Source organism: Scyliorhinus torazame, chromosome 1, assembly GCF_047496885.1.
Source record: "Scyliorhinus torazame isolate Kashiwa2021f chromosome 1, sScyTor2.1, whole genome shotgun sequence".
Classification (NCBI taxonomy): Eukaryota; Metazoa; Chordata; class Chondrichthyes; order Carcharhiniformes; family Scyliorhinidae; genus Scyliorhinus; species Scyliorhinus torazame.
Window position 1 is genome coordinate 390,356,515 of NC_092707.1, and position 14,203 is coordinate 390,370,717.

Consider the following 14,203-nt stretch of genomic DNA (forward strand, 5'->3'; position numbering starts at 1 on the left):
TCTTTCCCCCCCCCCCCCCCCCCGCTAGATCCCCGTCTAGCTTTTTTGCTCCCCCCATATCCCTCCTGTAAGTCAGCTGCCACCTGCTGACCCCGGCTTCCCCCGCCATCCCTTTAACCCCCCCGTGTGGGTCTCTCCCAATCAATGTACATTCCTTTGTCCCCTTCCCGCCCTTTTTATTATTTTTTTTGCCGCGCGCGGGAAAAGCCCCGCGCTTCCCAAAGCCTGCCCCGCTCCCCATGGCGCTGCTCCTGTCATGGCCTTGTCCCTCTCCCCCAGCCCATATATCCTTTCCTGCGCGTGGTTGACCCCCTATGTACAACAAACATCATACTTCACCCCTCAAACACCCCCCTCCCACACAAACCCGCAATTAGAGTCCAATTTTTCAGCTAATATAAAGGTCCACGCCTCTTCGGGCGTTTCGAAGTATGTGGTGTTGGCCATTATGTGTAACCCACAGTCGCGCTGGCTGCAGCATTCCAAATTTCACCCCTTTCCGGTGCAGCACCGCTTTGGCCCGGTTGAAACCCGCTCTCCGCTTAGCGACCTCCGCGCTCCAGTCCGGGTATATTCTGATCTCCGCATTGTCCCACTTGCTGCTCCGTTCCTTCTTGGCCCATTTCAGGACCCTCTCTCTGTCTGTAAACCGGTGAAATCTCACCACCATCGCCCTTGGCGGCTCTTTTGCATTGGGCTTCCTCGCTAGCACTCGGTGCGCCCCATCCAGCTCCAACAATCTCTGGGGGGGCCTCCACACCCATCAGCGTCCCGATCATTGTGCCCACATATGCCGCGGCATCGGCCCCTTCCATTCCTTCTGGGAGACCCAGGATCCTCAAGTTGTTTCTCCTTGATCTGTTCTCCAGGTCTTCGAGTCTTCCCGCCCACGTCTTGTGCAGCGCCTCGTGCCGCTCCTCTCTCTCCGCCAGGCCCACGAGCCCACTTTTTCCTGGATCTCCTGAATCTTCACCTCTTGGGCTTTCTGGGTTGCTCCAAGTTTTTCCACCATTGCCAGTATAGGCGCCACCATCTCCTTACGCAGCTCCTCGAAGCAGCACTTGATGAACTCTTTCATCTCCTCTCTGTCCATGGGCGCCGCCATTTTGTTTTTTTCTTTTTTCTTCTCCCGCTGCTCCAGGGCCGCTTTCTTTGCCGTTTCACTGCGGGTCCGGTCCATGCAGGGCTGTAGGGGACTTCCTCCGTTCTTCCCCACGGGTTTTTTTTTTTTTTTAAAGGTCCGTTGGAGCTCCGTTAGCGGGCCCAAAAGTCCGTTTCTGCGGGAGCTGCCGACACGCGCGGCTTAGCTCCGCGTCGCCGCGACCCGGAAGTCCATCTGCTGGTATTTCTTTAAGTCCTTGGGATAGAAGGTGTCCGGGATATAGGACCTGTGCCTTCTCGATTTGTGCCTTCTTGGGGCTTACCTTTAACCCTGTAGTTTCTAACTCGTGTAGGATTAGGTACAGTGCTTCCTGGTGTCCTGACTTGGACCCTGAAGCTATTAGGATATCGTCTACATATTGTAGGGCCGTGCAGCCCTCTGGCTTAATTGGATACTGTCGGTGGGGCTTATGCTCTGGTCCTGGTACCTTTAGCGGGACCGTTTTAGTCAGTCCAGTATTAAAATTTTGTCTCCGCCCACACTCTGGGGATGGAAGCACAGATGGCTCCGAACCCCCCTGTCTCTAATTCCCAATTTCTGGCGGTGACTGTAGCCACCTCAGTGGTTTCCAAGTGATTTGTAAGTTTCCCTATTTTAGTTTTCCGACCGTCCTGCCTTGGCCAATCAATTCTCCCTTTCCACAATCTATTAAAACGTTATATTCCTTCATTAAATCATTTCCCATTATTGTACCCTCGTTATTTTGGCATACATAGAATCTCATGGGTATATACAAATTATTTATTTCTACTAACGTGGTTTCGCTCAGGTAGGCGGGTGTTTTGTTCCCTCCTATCCCGGTTAGGTGAATCATTTTGTTTGTATGGGGTAAGGGTAGGTTGGTAACAGATATGGACGCTCCTGTGTCCACTAGCATCTCACATTGTCTGCCCCCTACTAGTGCAGACACATAAATTCTTCCCTCCTTTTTACCCTTGTGAGTGGGGGCTGCAGACAGTCAGCCCTGCTGACCTCGGAGGTTCCGTGATCCCTCCGGTTCTGTGGTGGTTCTGGATCGGGTAGGGGGTCTCCCATGCTTCTCCCAACACACTGCCTCTGAGTGTCCATACTTATTACAGTGGCTGCAATGCTTCCCACTGTCTCCTGGTCTGTCTCCTTTCTGTGAGGCCTCACAATCCCTCGCATAGTGCCCTTCCCGGCCACAATTGTGGCAGGTCAGTTTCGGCTTGGCCCAGTTCCTGTTACTGGAGGTTGCTACTCTTTCTGGTCTTGCTCTGACATGGGATGTCTCCTCTACCTGTAGCCCACTCTCCCAACTCGTCGTAATCCTGGGACATAATCACTCCCATTTTTAGGATAGCCTGGTGGGCACTAGAGAGTCCATCTTTCAAAGCTTGGATGAACGCCCGATCCCCACGGCATGGGTTCCCTTGCCCTGAGCACTCTTGGTACACATGGAACAATCGTTCCCCGTATTCAGAAGCTCCTTCCCCTTTCTGCTGTCTTGTGGTAGTGATCTTGCTCCAGTTAGTGGGAGCGTTCCCTAACACTCTGGATTTCCGTTTTAAATTGGGCGAAGGGGTCCTGCTGTGCATCTATCTCTGCTGTTAAAGCGACGGCATGTGTCCACCATTATAATCCTGGGCTGCAGGAGTGGCGGGTCCGCCAGCTACCTGCCTCCACTCATCTGCTGGACAGGCTGCCCTGACCAGCTGGTGTATGTCTCTTAGGTGTAACTGGTGTCCTACCCAGATTGTGTCTAATTCTTCCCAGAATTTGGTGTTTGCGCTTCGAGGTTGTAATTTGCCCAGGGAAGCCATTATCTGCTGTTTCTCACCTGGGGTAAAGGATTTATAATTCGCTTTTGGCTGTGCATCTGTTCCCCCTCGGGTTACTGGCACTAAATTGTATTCTAACGCACCCCACCCTGCCGGAGGGGCGGTTGGCCCCTGCTGTGTGGGCTCATAAGGGGGTAGGGGATCAGTTTCCCCCCTCCCTTGTTGTTCTCTCAACACGTGGTTGTGTTTCTCCAGTTCTCTTACTCTAGATTCTAATTCCCTGATCTTCTCTTTGTCTTCCTTCCACTTTTCAGTATAGGTGCCTACTTGTTCAATTCGTCCTGCTAACCGATGTACTAACATTATCTCTATCTTTTTAGTCTTGTTTCTCTTCTCTTTGTCTATCTAACCCCTCTGTTGTTCTAAGGTCTGGGAGGTGTCCCAGCCGTCCTTCTTCATCTTTTTTATCAACACATGTCTGTCTGTCATATATGTCTCGATAAGAGAACCTGCAGATCCCCTTTTTATATCATTGCCTGCCATCTCGCAGACTTCAATACCCCCGGTTACTATGAGTAAAGTGTGCTCTCTACTGGAGGGACTTCACTACCCCCCAGCCACTATTACTATTCCAACGCTGCGCTATCGCTACCGTCGCTCAGGGTTTGACTTATACTCACGGTGTCCACTATTACCGCCTCGGCAACGTGCTTCTCCACCAGAGTTCAGCTCTAGGTCAGAGTTGATCAGCTGCTTTTCCACACATTTGACAGCCCAGTACCCAACTTATGCTCTACTTTCATACAAGAACTCTGCGTTTGTTCGCCACTACAGAGTTCGGGGTTAGCCGATTTCTGCCACTTGTGCTTCACAATCCTTAGTGCCTTTGGTGCCTCAATACCCACTTCAAATCCTGACCTTCGCGTGGGAGATTCCTCCTCTTGACAGCCAGTCTAAGGCTGGGCGTTTGGGGCAGCACTACCGTGTCTGTTTGTTGATCAGCACAAGCCACAAATCCTTAATACTATCAGCAGTTAGTACCAAACCTGATCTATTATCATGTCACTATACAGTCAAGACTTATATCACTATGCTTATCACTATAGGTACCTTATTTTAAACTGCACCTTCTGACCTGTCTGACTCCTGCAGATTCGAAACGATCTTTATCCCGGCTTTCCGATCGAGGCCTTCGATCGGAACTCACCAGAAGTAAGATCCTGCCGGACTACGCCAATATGTTGTGGGAAAATCAACCACTTCAGGAGTCAGACTTGCTGTGTCCAATTAGTGCAGTTTATTGTTACACAAAGCTTCGGGAGAAAGCGTACGTACCCCGCAGTACGGTAGCCAGCCTTTCTTGTGGTTTGAATGGCAGTCATTCATTTTATACTTTGGGTTCACAATGGGCCCAGATACAAAACAATTATCACCTTGTTATCTTTAAACAGCCACTTCGGGTTCACAATGAGCCCAGATACAAAACAATTATTACCTTATTGTCTTTAAACATTTTATAGATTGTACATCGCTATTTGTAAGCGTTTTGCCATTTACACATGGTTATAGTTAAAGAGGTTTTACAGGTTACAGGTAGCAGCAGGAAAACAGTATCGATTGTCCCTTTGTTTTAGGAAATGGCCCAAGACATTCGTATTAGCATATCATTGTGTACACCTTGGCTGAAGTCAGCTTTATTCAAGTGGTGTCCCGCATTTATGTATTTCTTAATCTTCCTGTCTGGCTCCCTTTGTCCTGGATCTGTTCCTATCTGTCCCACTGGCACCCTGCTGGGCTCCAGGCATCAGTTATGTCTGCTTTATTCTCGGTGTCTCCATCTTGTGTGTCAGGCAGTCATCTTCTGTGCCAAGTGCCCTTCTGAACCATTTCCCACTTCATCCTTTAACTTCACACTTGTAAAGACTCTCTTCATGCAACAGCTGGTGCTGGAGCTTAAATGAAACCTAACCTGTGGATGTAGAAACAGAAAATGCGGGAAACACTCAGCAGGTTCAATAACCAGTGCAGTAGGAGGCCATTCAGCCCACCGAGTGTGCACTGATCCTTCGAAAGAGTATCCTATCTAAACCCACTCCCCCACCCTATTCCCATAACCCCACATAACGTTTGGCCATTAAAGTGAAATTTAGCATGGCCAATCCACCTGACCCGCACATCTTTGGACTGTGGGAGGAAACCGGAGCACCCAAAGGAAACTCATGCAGACACGGGGAAAATGTGCAAACTCCATGCACACAGTCATCCAGAATTGAACCCGGGTCCCTTGCGCTGTGAGACAGCAGTGCTAACAACTGTGCCACCATTATGGCACCATGTGTGGAGAAAAACAGAGTTAACATTTCAGGTCAGTGATCTTTCATCAGAACTGGGATAAGTTAACGGCGTGACCGCTTCGTGGTATATATCCGTTTGCACATCAAGATTTACAATGTTTAGGCCACAACCGGAGAAGTACGTGCAGTTCTCTTCACCATCTTATAGGAAGAATGTGCTTGCACTGGAGATGGTGCAGAGGCGATTTACCAGAATGCTGTCTAGGCTGTAGGGTCAGAGTTATAAGGAGAGATTGGATAGGTCGGGTTTGTTTCCTTGGAGCAGCAAATGTTAAGAGAGAATCTGATATGAGGGACATAGAAGGGCTGTATAGGAAGACAATTTTTCCATTAGTAAAGGGGTCAATGACCAGTGGGCATAGATTTAAGGTAAGAGGTAGAAGGCAAAGAGGGGAGTTGAGGAGAAACCTTTCACCCAATCACTGCCTGAAAGGGTGGTTGAGTCAGAAATCCTCGCAACATTTACAAAGTATTTAGGTATTCACTTACACTGCCATAACCCCCAAGGCTATGGGCCAAGTGCGGGAAAATGAGATTAATGCAGTCAGATTTCTGTTGACCGGCGTCAACATGATGAGCTGAATGACCTGTGCTGTAAATGTTTATGAATCTATGAATTATCCTGGCCTGTCATTTTAATTCTCCTTGTTCTTACGCTGGCATTTCTGCCCTCAAACAACTGCATTGTTCTAGGGAAGCTGAATATCAGCTTCAGGAACATCTTTCAGTTAGGCACTTTACAGCCTTCTGGCATCAACGTTGATTTGAACAAGTAGTCATTTCGTATTATAGGACTTCAGTCTTACTGAAGAAAGAGACATGTCAAAGCTTTTTGTCTTGCACTCATCAGAACACTTTGCAAGAATACCAACATAAGGGGAAAACATGAGAGTACATAGTCAGAGAGATTAATAATAATAATCACTTATTGTCACAAGTAGGCTTCAATGAAGTTACTGTGAAAAGCCCCTAGTCGCCACATTACGGCGCCTGTGGGGGAGGCTGGTACGGGAATTGAAACCGCACTGCTGGCCTTGTTCTGCATTGCAAGTCAGCTGTTTAGCCCACTGTGCTAAACCAGCCCCTAATTTGTTACGTGTTTAGTGACTGTTGGAGAGAAGTAAAGCCCAGAGTCTGTACTCGACCGCGTGAAGTTGTAAAAGTTGCGTCTATTCGGAATTGCTGTGTGCACACAGGAGAGGCAGGTTCTACTGCTCGCCTTAGCTCGCAAAAGTCAGCTCTGATCGTAGTCAGAATTACACGCATATATATTTAAGGTTCTTTCAGTTTTACAAGTAGGCATTGACGTCATTAATTCAGTCGGAACAATACAAGGTGATCAGTATGCATATTTTCTGGTCCCTTTAATGGGAAAACGATCAGCCAATACAATACTTCTTTACAATCCCTGGATTCTGTTCAACATATTTAACTTCTGGATGGGGTGTCAATGTGTTTTCATCTTCTGCACTGGGCTGGACAATGAATCCCTTACAGACAGGCTGGAGCCATGACTTGGTTCCCCTTTCTTATCCTAATGCCCTGTGAGATGATTGAATTATCTCCAGTGCAGGTGACTTCTAAACCCCTTTTAACCCCTTGCCTGCTGCTTTTTCCCTTGACCTGTGCTATTATAATACTTGAGACATCTTTATTATTACTTATACCAATTCTGACACACATATAGCAATTTCTTCCGCTACCAGTGACGTCGTTAATTTGCTTGTCAAATCACTTCTCAAGCGATTTCACAATGCTGATGTGCTTCAAACAGGTACTGTTTATGGTGTGGCCATCTATGAAGCAATATAGCGACATAAGCGATTCAATTCAAAAAATGAAAGAAACTGGCGCACCTCAGACCAACCACAGCGTAGGACATGTTGTAAATTGGTACCCTAATACCAATCTGTTCAATCACCTCTCATATAAATGCTTGCTCTACCGTGGGCCTCATATAGTATTACCTGTTGTTTCCCCTTATTCTTGCAAAATGTCCTGATGTATGCAAGATGAAATGTTTTGCTATGTCACATTCGTTTAGCAATTTCAGATAATAATTTCTGGCCCCATTTTGTTTCCTTTCTTTGTGGTTTGTTTCAATTTTCTTCAGACAGAGGCACTCTTGCTCTTGGCATATCGTTTTGTTTCTTTTCTTGCCCCATCTCCATTACAGTTGACCCTGGTCAAAGACCCACCTTTTGGTCTTATCCCACCCACCGCTTGCTTAAAACCGATTACATTTTTGACTTTTCCCAGTTCTAATGAACGGTCGCAGATCTTGTTAACACTGTTTCTCTTCACTGATGCTGCCATAACATGCTGGACATTTCAGCATTTTTGTTTTTAATACAGATTTCCAGAATCCGCTGTGTTCTACTTTCGATTCCTGTAGATATGGGGCGGAATTCACCCAAAACGTTTCTAAATGTTGCCCCGGCTGGAAAAACATTGCGATTCCCACGGGGTGGGTCAGCTCGATCCAGATCGCAGTCCACCCACACATGCTCATTTGTTTTGAGCTTGGGAAGATCCCTGCTGGGGAATTGATGTGAAGGATCTAAAAACATCAGTCAGGCCGGCTCCTAGGAAATGGGGCGTCCCGATCTCCAGAAAACCTGAGAGCCTCCCCACCCCACTCGCCAGCAGAGACCACCTCCACCACCAAGTGATCGACACCCCGTGAAGGCATTACCGAAGCTACCCCCAGCCTTAGTGATTACAGACAGCCCCGCGCTGCGCCGCAGTGAGTGGGACCCGGAAGTCTCTGGCTAAACCCCGGAAGTGCATATTTAAATATGCTCAGGGTGTGAACTAGATGCATATGGTGCCGTGGGCCGGGAGCAGTACACTCCATTTGGCGCCCACCCCGTTTAGGGGCTCTCCCGTTATCCTCCAGAAATAGCGGGATGTTTGACGGGTGCAAAGTGGGCTGAGAATCGCCCCCATGGTGTAGGCTCTGTAGTATATAGGATTTCTTTTTGTACGTTTCTTTCATTTTTCTATCTCTTATCTGTTTACTATTTGTTGACATATATTGCACTTCACCCAAGAGGGCAGAATGGTCCAGGCAACATATATTCACCTCAAACCGTTCCTTCACTATTGCTGGGTCAACATCCTGGAGCTCCTTCCCTAACAGCACAGTGGTGTACCTACACCTCGGGCACTGCAGCAGTTCAAGAAGGCCACTCACCACCACCTTCTGATGGGCAATAAATGCTGGCTGGCCTAACCAGCAATGCCCACATCCCGTTAATTAATTTAAAAAAGATTGCACTGTGGTTGAAATTAAGTGAATGATGAAATGTTCATTTTTATGTTTGTTTGTCTCAGTCATCAGAAGAAGTGCCATGAGATGAGACAACCAAATTAGAAGTTGAACTCTCAGTTGAGTTACTGGCTTGCTGTTTGCTCAGCTTCAAAGGGCAGCACGGTGGCACAGTGGTTAGCACTGTGGCTTCACAACGCCAAGGTCCCAGGCTCGATTCCCCGCTGGGTCACTGTCTGCGCGGAGTCTGCACATTCTCCCCGTGTCTGCGTGGGTTTCCTCCGGGTGCTCTGGTGTCCTCCCACAAGTCCCGAAAGACGTGCTGTTAGGTAATTTGGACATTCTGAATTCTCCGTCAGTGTACCCGAACAGGCGCCGCAATGTGGCGACTCGGGGCTTTTCGCAGTAACTTCATTGCAGTGTTAATGTAAGCCTACTTGTTACAATAAAGATTATTATTATATGTTTTACTCTGCTGAGTATTTGGAAACTGAAAAGATTGCGCAGCTGAAGATTTTTCTGTTCTTGTCAGCCGCTAATTGTTTTCCCATAGTTTTTTCTTTTATCTTTAGTTGAAATTCTGTCTCCTTTGTTGATCTGTTTTGATTTTGAAGACTCACTTCAATTTTCCTCAAGTACCCTCCACATTTAAGGAGATAAGTGAGATCTGGAACTGATTCCTGTTGAAAGCAATTACTTTAGTTCGTAAGTTGTTGTCACTGTAATATTGCACAAGTATATTTCTGCCAGTGAATAATAACAAGCAAATGCTTTTTTATCCTCTTAGGAAAAAGTGACACTGTCTGACATTTCAAATTTCCTGGCGTCCATTCGAACTGAGGAAGCTTTATCACGGGATACAAAATTGTGGATGGAGGTAGGAGAAAAACATTTACCCGATTATGGGGTAGATCCACATGTGAAGAGCCGAAACCATGTATTAGTGATTCAGCTGCCCATATAGTTTCTGGCAACCTATTAAAAAACATTTCAATGTCACTAAACCTTGTATAGTGCAGTGTTTGGAAAAAAAAATCCTTCAGATTTAGGTAGTTTTACTGTAGCTGCTTAAACCGGAGGAGGGAGATTAATCTACTTCCACCCCTCTCCCGGGCACATGTCTGAGGCTGCAACAGAGTTTTCACAACTTGGGTGTCATATTTAACACCAAGATAAGCTTCTGACCACACAGTCACTAATATCACTATTTCATCTTCTAATGTTGTTGTTCTCCATCCCTGTCTCAGCTCATCCGCTGCTGAAACCCTCATTCACGCCTTTGTTGAGTCTAGACTTGACCATTTCAACACAATCGTGGCCAGCCTCTCGCATATGGCGAGTGCCGTCCATCCTTCAACCCTGTGTTCGCTGGTTCAGCATCATCTCAGTTTTTAAAATTCACACCTTTTGTTTCCAAATCCCTTTACGGCTTCGCTGCTGCCTTTCTATCTCTTTTGCCTCTTACAACTCTGAGATTTTCTAAACTTCTCCAATTCTGGCCTCTTGCACATTGATTGTAGTTGCCACTCTATTGACTGTGGTGCCTTTAACTGCTGAGGCTCCAAGCTCTGGAATTTTTTCAGGAAAGCTCTCTGCCTCTCTACCTCTTTTTACTCCTCAAAGACATTCCTTAAAACCTTCCTCTGATCTGCCCTAATGTCCTTAAATGACATTGCGTAAAATTATGTTTGATAATGTTCCTGTGAAATATCATAGGATATTTTACCATGTTAAAGCTGCTTTATGAAGGCAAGTTGTTGTTTTATGCACATTTTTCTATTTATTTCACTCCATGCACCTCCCCGTGCTAAGAACTGAGATTATTCCAAAGCTTCTGTAAACATTCGGCCAACCCTGGGAAGGATGGGATAATGCTATTTAATATCTTTTATTTCCTCTTTTCTTGTTCATTCTCTTGCTGGCTAGGCATTGATGTCAAATCAGGTTGGCTCAGATCAAGAGCTGGTTGTGTGGACGGTTGAACATCCAACTGAACTTGTCCTGAGTTTTCTCTCTGTGTCGTGTATTGCACCCCTATCAATGGCGGTGCTAATCTGCCACTTTTCCCATAGTGCATCAATTTGAAAATGCTTTCTCTTTTTTTAAATGCTGCCACCCATTTCCTCGTTCCATTGAAATACTTAACTCTAACATCTTCACTCTTTCACCTTGGTCTACTATGTGCTTTCTCCTCAATCTCCTTCATGGTTGGAAGCAGAAACTTTGCTCGCTCACTCCCAAATTCTGGAAACCTTCTTCCTCCATCTTCTAGATCCTTATGATGGGTCACCTTTTGGAGAACACGTCCACCACCCTCACTTAACTTCTTTCTGTTTGCATTTTGGTGCACTCAGCACCCTTAAAAATGTATTCGGGCTGTTTTACGTGAAAGCTGCTGTAGCAATACAGCTCTTGAGGTCTTTTTAAGGGCAGGGTTTTAAATGGTCACTGGTGGAAAAATGCCTGTGTGATCAGGAATTTTTTGGATTTGTGAAGTCAGTAGGCGTGACTCTAATTCACAAAAGATAAAATAATCTCTCAAATCTCCAGCTTTGTGTTGACGAAGAGAAAGATCCAAATTAGATTATTTCTCAATAATGTTCCATTGTCGCTGTTATAACCTGCCTGCTTACCATTGGCTGGGGATTAATGACAATCCCACAATCCTGTGGGAGTATGGGCTTCCCCAATGAGGGGGACGGAGAAATCATTAGCAGACTCCCTGTATAAATAAAGCTGGCCAGTTTGGAACCAGCCAGGAAGGAGTGTGCAGCAAGGGAAGTTGCTGCTGCTGTTGTGTATATATATGTTATCGTAAATAAATGTTATTTCTTTGTATCCTTAAAACTCGTGCTGGATTCTTCGTGGCCCTCACAAAACTGGCGACGAGGGTTAAAGTGAATAGCTGTCTACACTGCTGAAGCCACCTACCTGTTTTTTTGTTGGATACAGGTTGGAAGTTGTTTTCTATTACACTATGCCTCTGTACGGACGTGTGGATGTTTTTGATGCTGCGCTGGAAAGCTGGAACCAGTACGCACAACGGATGCGTTACTATTTCCAGGCTAACAACAGCACCGAAAACGAGCGTCAGGTGGTCATATTGTTCACTGCCCGCGGCCCCCATACGTTTGGGGTGATTAGGAGCCTTACGTCCAGCTGCGCCGGACACCAAAACTTTTGATGAACTTGAGAACTTAGTGGGGCAACATTTTAACCCAACCCCGTCCACAATAGTCCAACGTTACCGGTTTAATACTGCGGAGAGGACCCCAGGAGAATCCCTTGCCGACTTTCTATCCAGGCTACGCAGGATTGCGGAGTACTGTGACTATGGCAAGACCTTGTCAGAAATGTTACGCGACCGTTTGGTTTGCGGTATTGACAATGTGGCCACCCAGAGAAAGTTGTTAGCTGAGCCAACATTGACTTTTCAACAGGCCATTCAAATAGTATTGTCCCGAGAGAGCGCAGAACGAGGAGTGCAGGAGCTACAGGCAATGGAGGTGCATGCCTTGGGGCGCAACCCCTTCCGTCCGAAAACGCCCCCCCGCACTCCTACAGTACCTTGGGCGAGGCGACGTCCGGATCGACGCCAGTGGCCGTCGGACATTCCTCCCAGGGAGCCTTCTCCAGAACCAATGGATGAGTAGCCATGTTCGTGTCAGACTTGTAGGCGCCGACCCCGTCGCGGATGCCGGCCCTGTGGGCACGCCGTCGTTCCGACCGAAACTGGGACCAGCCCAGGGGCCGTACCTTCCATGTGGATGAACCTGCAGCGACTACTCCTGAGGACGTGGAGACGGAGGACGACTGCCTGCAGTTGCATTGTGTGGCAGCTCCCCCTGTGGCTCCCATTAAGGTGACAGTACGGGTCAATGGTCACCAGCTTGAGATGGAGTTGGACACTGGCACAGCAGTCTCCGTGATCGCCCAAAGGACATTCGACCGCATCAAGCAGGGTTTACAGACCCTTACATTAACCGACACACAGGCCAGGTTGGCCACCTACACGGGGGAACCATTGGACATTGCAGGGACTACCATGACCCCTGTTGTTTATGGATGCCAGGAGAGGCGTTTCCCACTTATCGTGGTGCACGGCCATGGGCCCAGCCTGTTGGGTCGGGACTGGTTGCGCCATTTGCGGTTGCAGTGGCAGCACATCCTCCAAACAGTTTCTGGAGGGTTGACTGAGGTGCTAGGACGATACCCAGATGTATTCCAGCCTGGTGTGGGAAAAATAAAAGGGGCCATAGCCCGTATCCATGTCGAACCAGGAGTCACACCGCGCTATTTCCGGTGCGCCCGGTGCCTTATGCCTTGCTCGAGAAGGTAGAAGAGGAGCTCACTTGTTTGGAGACTTTGGGTATTATCAGGCCCGTCCGTTTCGCTGACTGGGCAGCACCAATTGTACCTGTAATGAAGCCAGATGTCACAGTTCGTTTGTGCAGCGACTATAAACTTACAGTGAATACGGCTTCCTGAGTCGACCGATATCCAATGCCTCGCATAGAGGATCTCTACGCGAAGCTTGCAGGCGGACTCTCGTTCACAAAATTAGATATGAGTCACGCCTACCTACAGTTGGAGCTGAACCCTGCCTCCTGACCATATGCAACGATTAATACACACCGGGGCCTGTATGAATATACACGTTTGCCCTTTGGAGTATCCTCTGCCTGCGCTATTTTTCAACTCGTTATGGAGGGCATTTTGAGAGGTTTACAGCGTGTCGCTGTCTACTTAGATGACGTTTTGATCACAGGGACGTCGGAGCAGGAACATTTGGAAAATATGGAAGATGTCCTTAGACGCCTTTCGGAGGCTGGAGTCCGTTTACATCGCACAAAGTGCGTCTTTCAGGCGAAGGAAGTAGTCGACCTGGGTTATCGGGTTGCACCCCGTCGCAGAGAAGGTGCGCGCGATTCAACAGGCCCACGCCCCGACTGACACTTCGCATCTTCGTTCTTTTCTAGGCCTTGTAAACTATTACGGGAAGTTCCACCCCAATCTGGCAACTACACTGGCCCCGTTGCACCTTCTGCTAAAGAAAAATCACACCTGGGTTTGGGGTCAGCCGCAAGAAACTGCTTTCTGGCGGGTAAAACAACAATTGTCGTCGTCTGGGTTACTAACCCACTATGATCCTGGAAAGCCTTTGCTCGTCACATGTGATGCATCCCCGTATGGTATTGGGGCCGTCCTGTCCCACAAGATGGAGAAAGGGGCCGAGCGCCGATAGCTTTCGCCTCCCACACATTGACTGCAGTGGAAAGAAAGTACGCGCAGATCGAGAAGGAGGGCGTGGCAGTGTACTTTGCGGTGAAACGTTTCCACCAGTACGTGTATGGCCGGCACTTCACTATCGTGACTGATCATAAGCCTCTGCTGGGACTTTTCAGAGAGGATAAGCCAATACCGCCCATTGCTTCCGCATGGATCCAGTGCTGGGCTTTGTTGCTCGCTGCATACGAGTATTCTCTGGAGCACAAACCAGGAACGCAGATAGCGAATGCCGACGCACTGAGCCGATTGCCTTTATCGACCGGCCCCATGTCGACCCCCACGACTGGTGAGGTGGTTGCAACCCTAAATTTTATGGACACCTTGCCTGTCACGGCATCACAGATCCGTGAGTGGACCCAGAGGGAGCCAGTCCTGTCAAAGGTTCGGC

The 14,203-nt window shown here is 47.8% G+C and overlaps 1 protein-coding gene across 2 annotated transcripts in view; it reads left to right on the plus strand.

The window, feature by feature from the left end:
- Positions 1–14,203, plus strand: part of LOC140427526 (probable methyltransferase TARBP1) — a 309,002-nt gene that overhangs the window by 46,561 nt on the left and 248,238 nt on the right. For both annotated transcript variants that reach the window (XR_011948558.1, XM_072513011.1), the window contains exon 9: positions 9,314–9,403. Coding sequence is in view for 1 of the 2 variants with exons in the window: in XM_072513011.1 (XP_072369112.1) it covers positions 9,314–9,403 (90 nt within the window). In the remaining variant the exon portion in view is untranslated. The remainder of the gene's footprint in view (positions 1–9,313; positions 9,404–14,203) is intronic.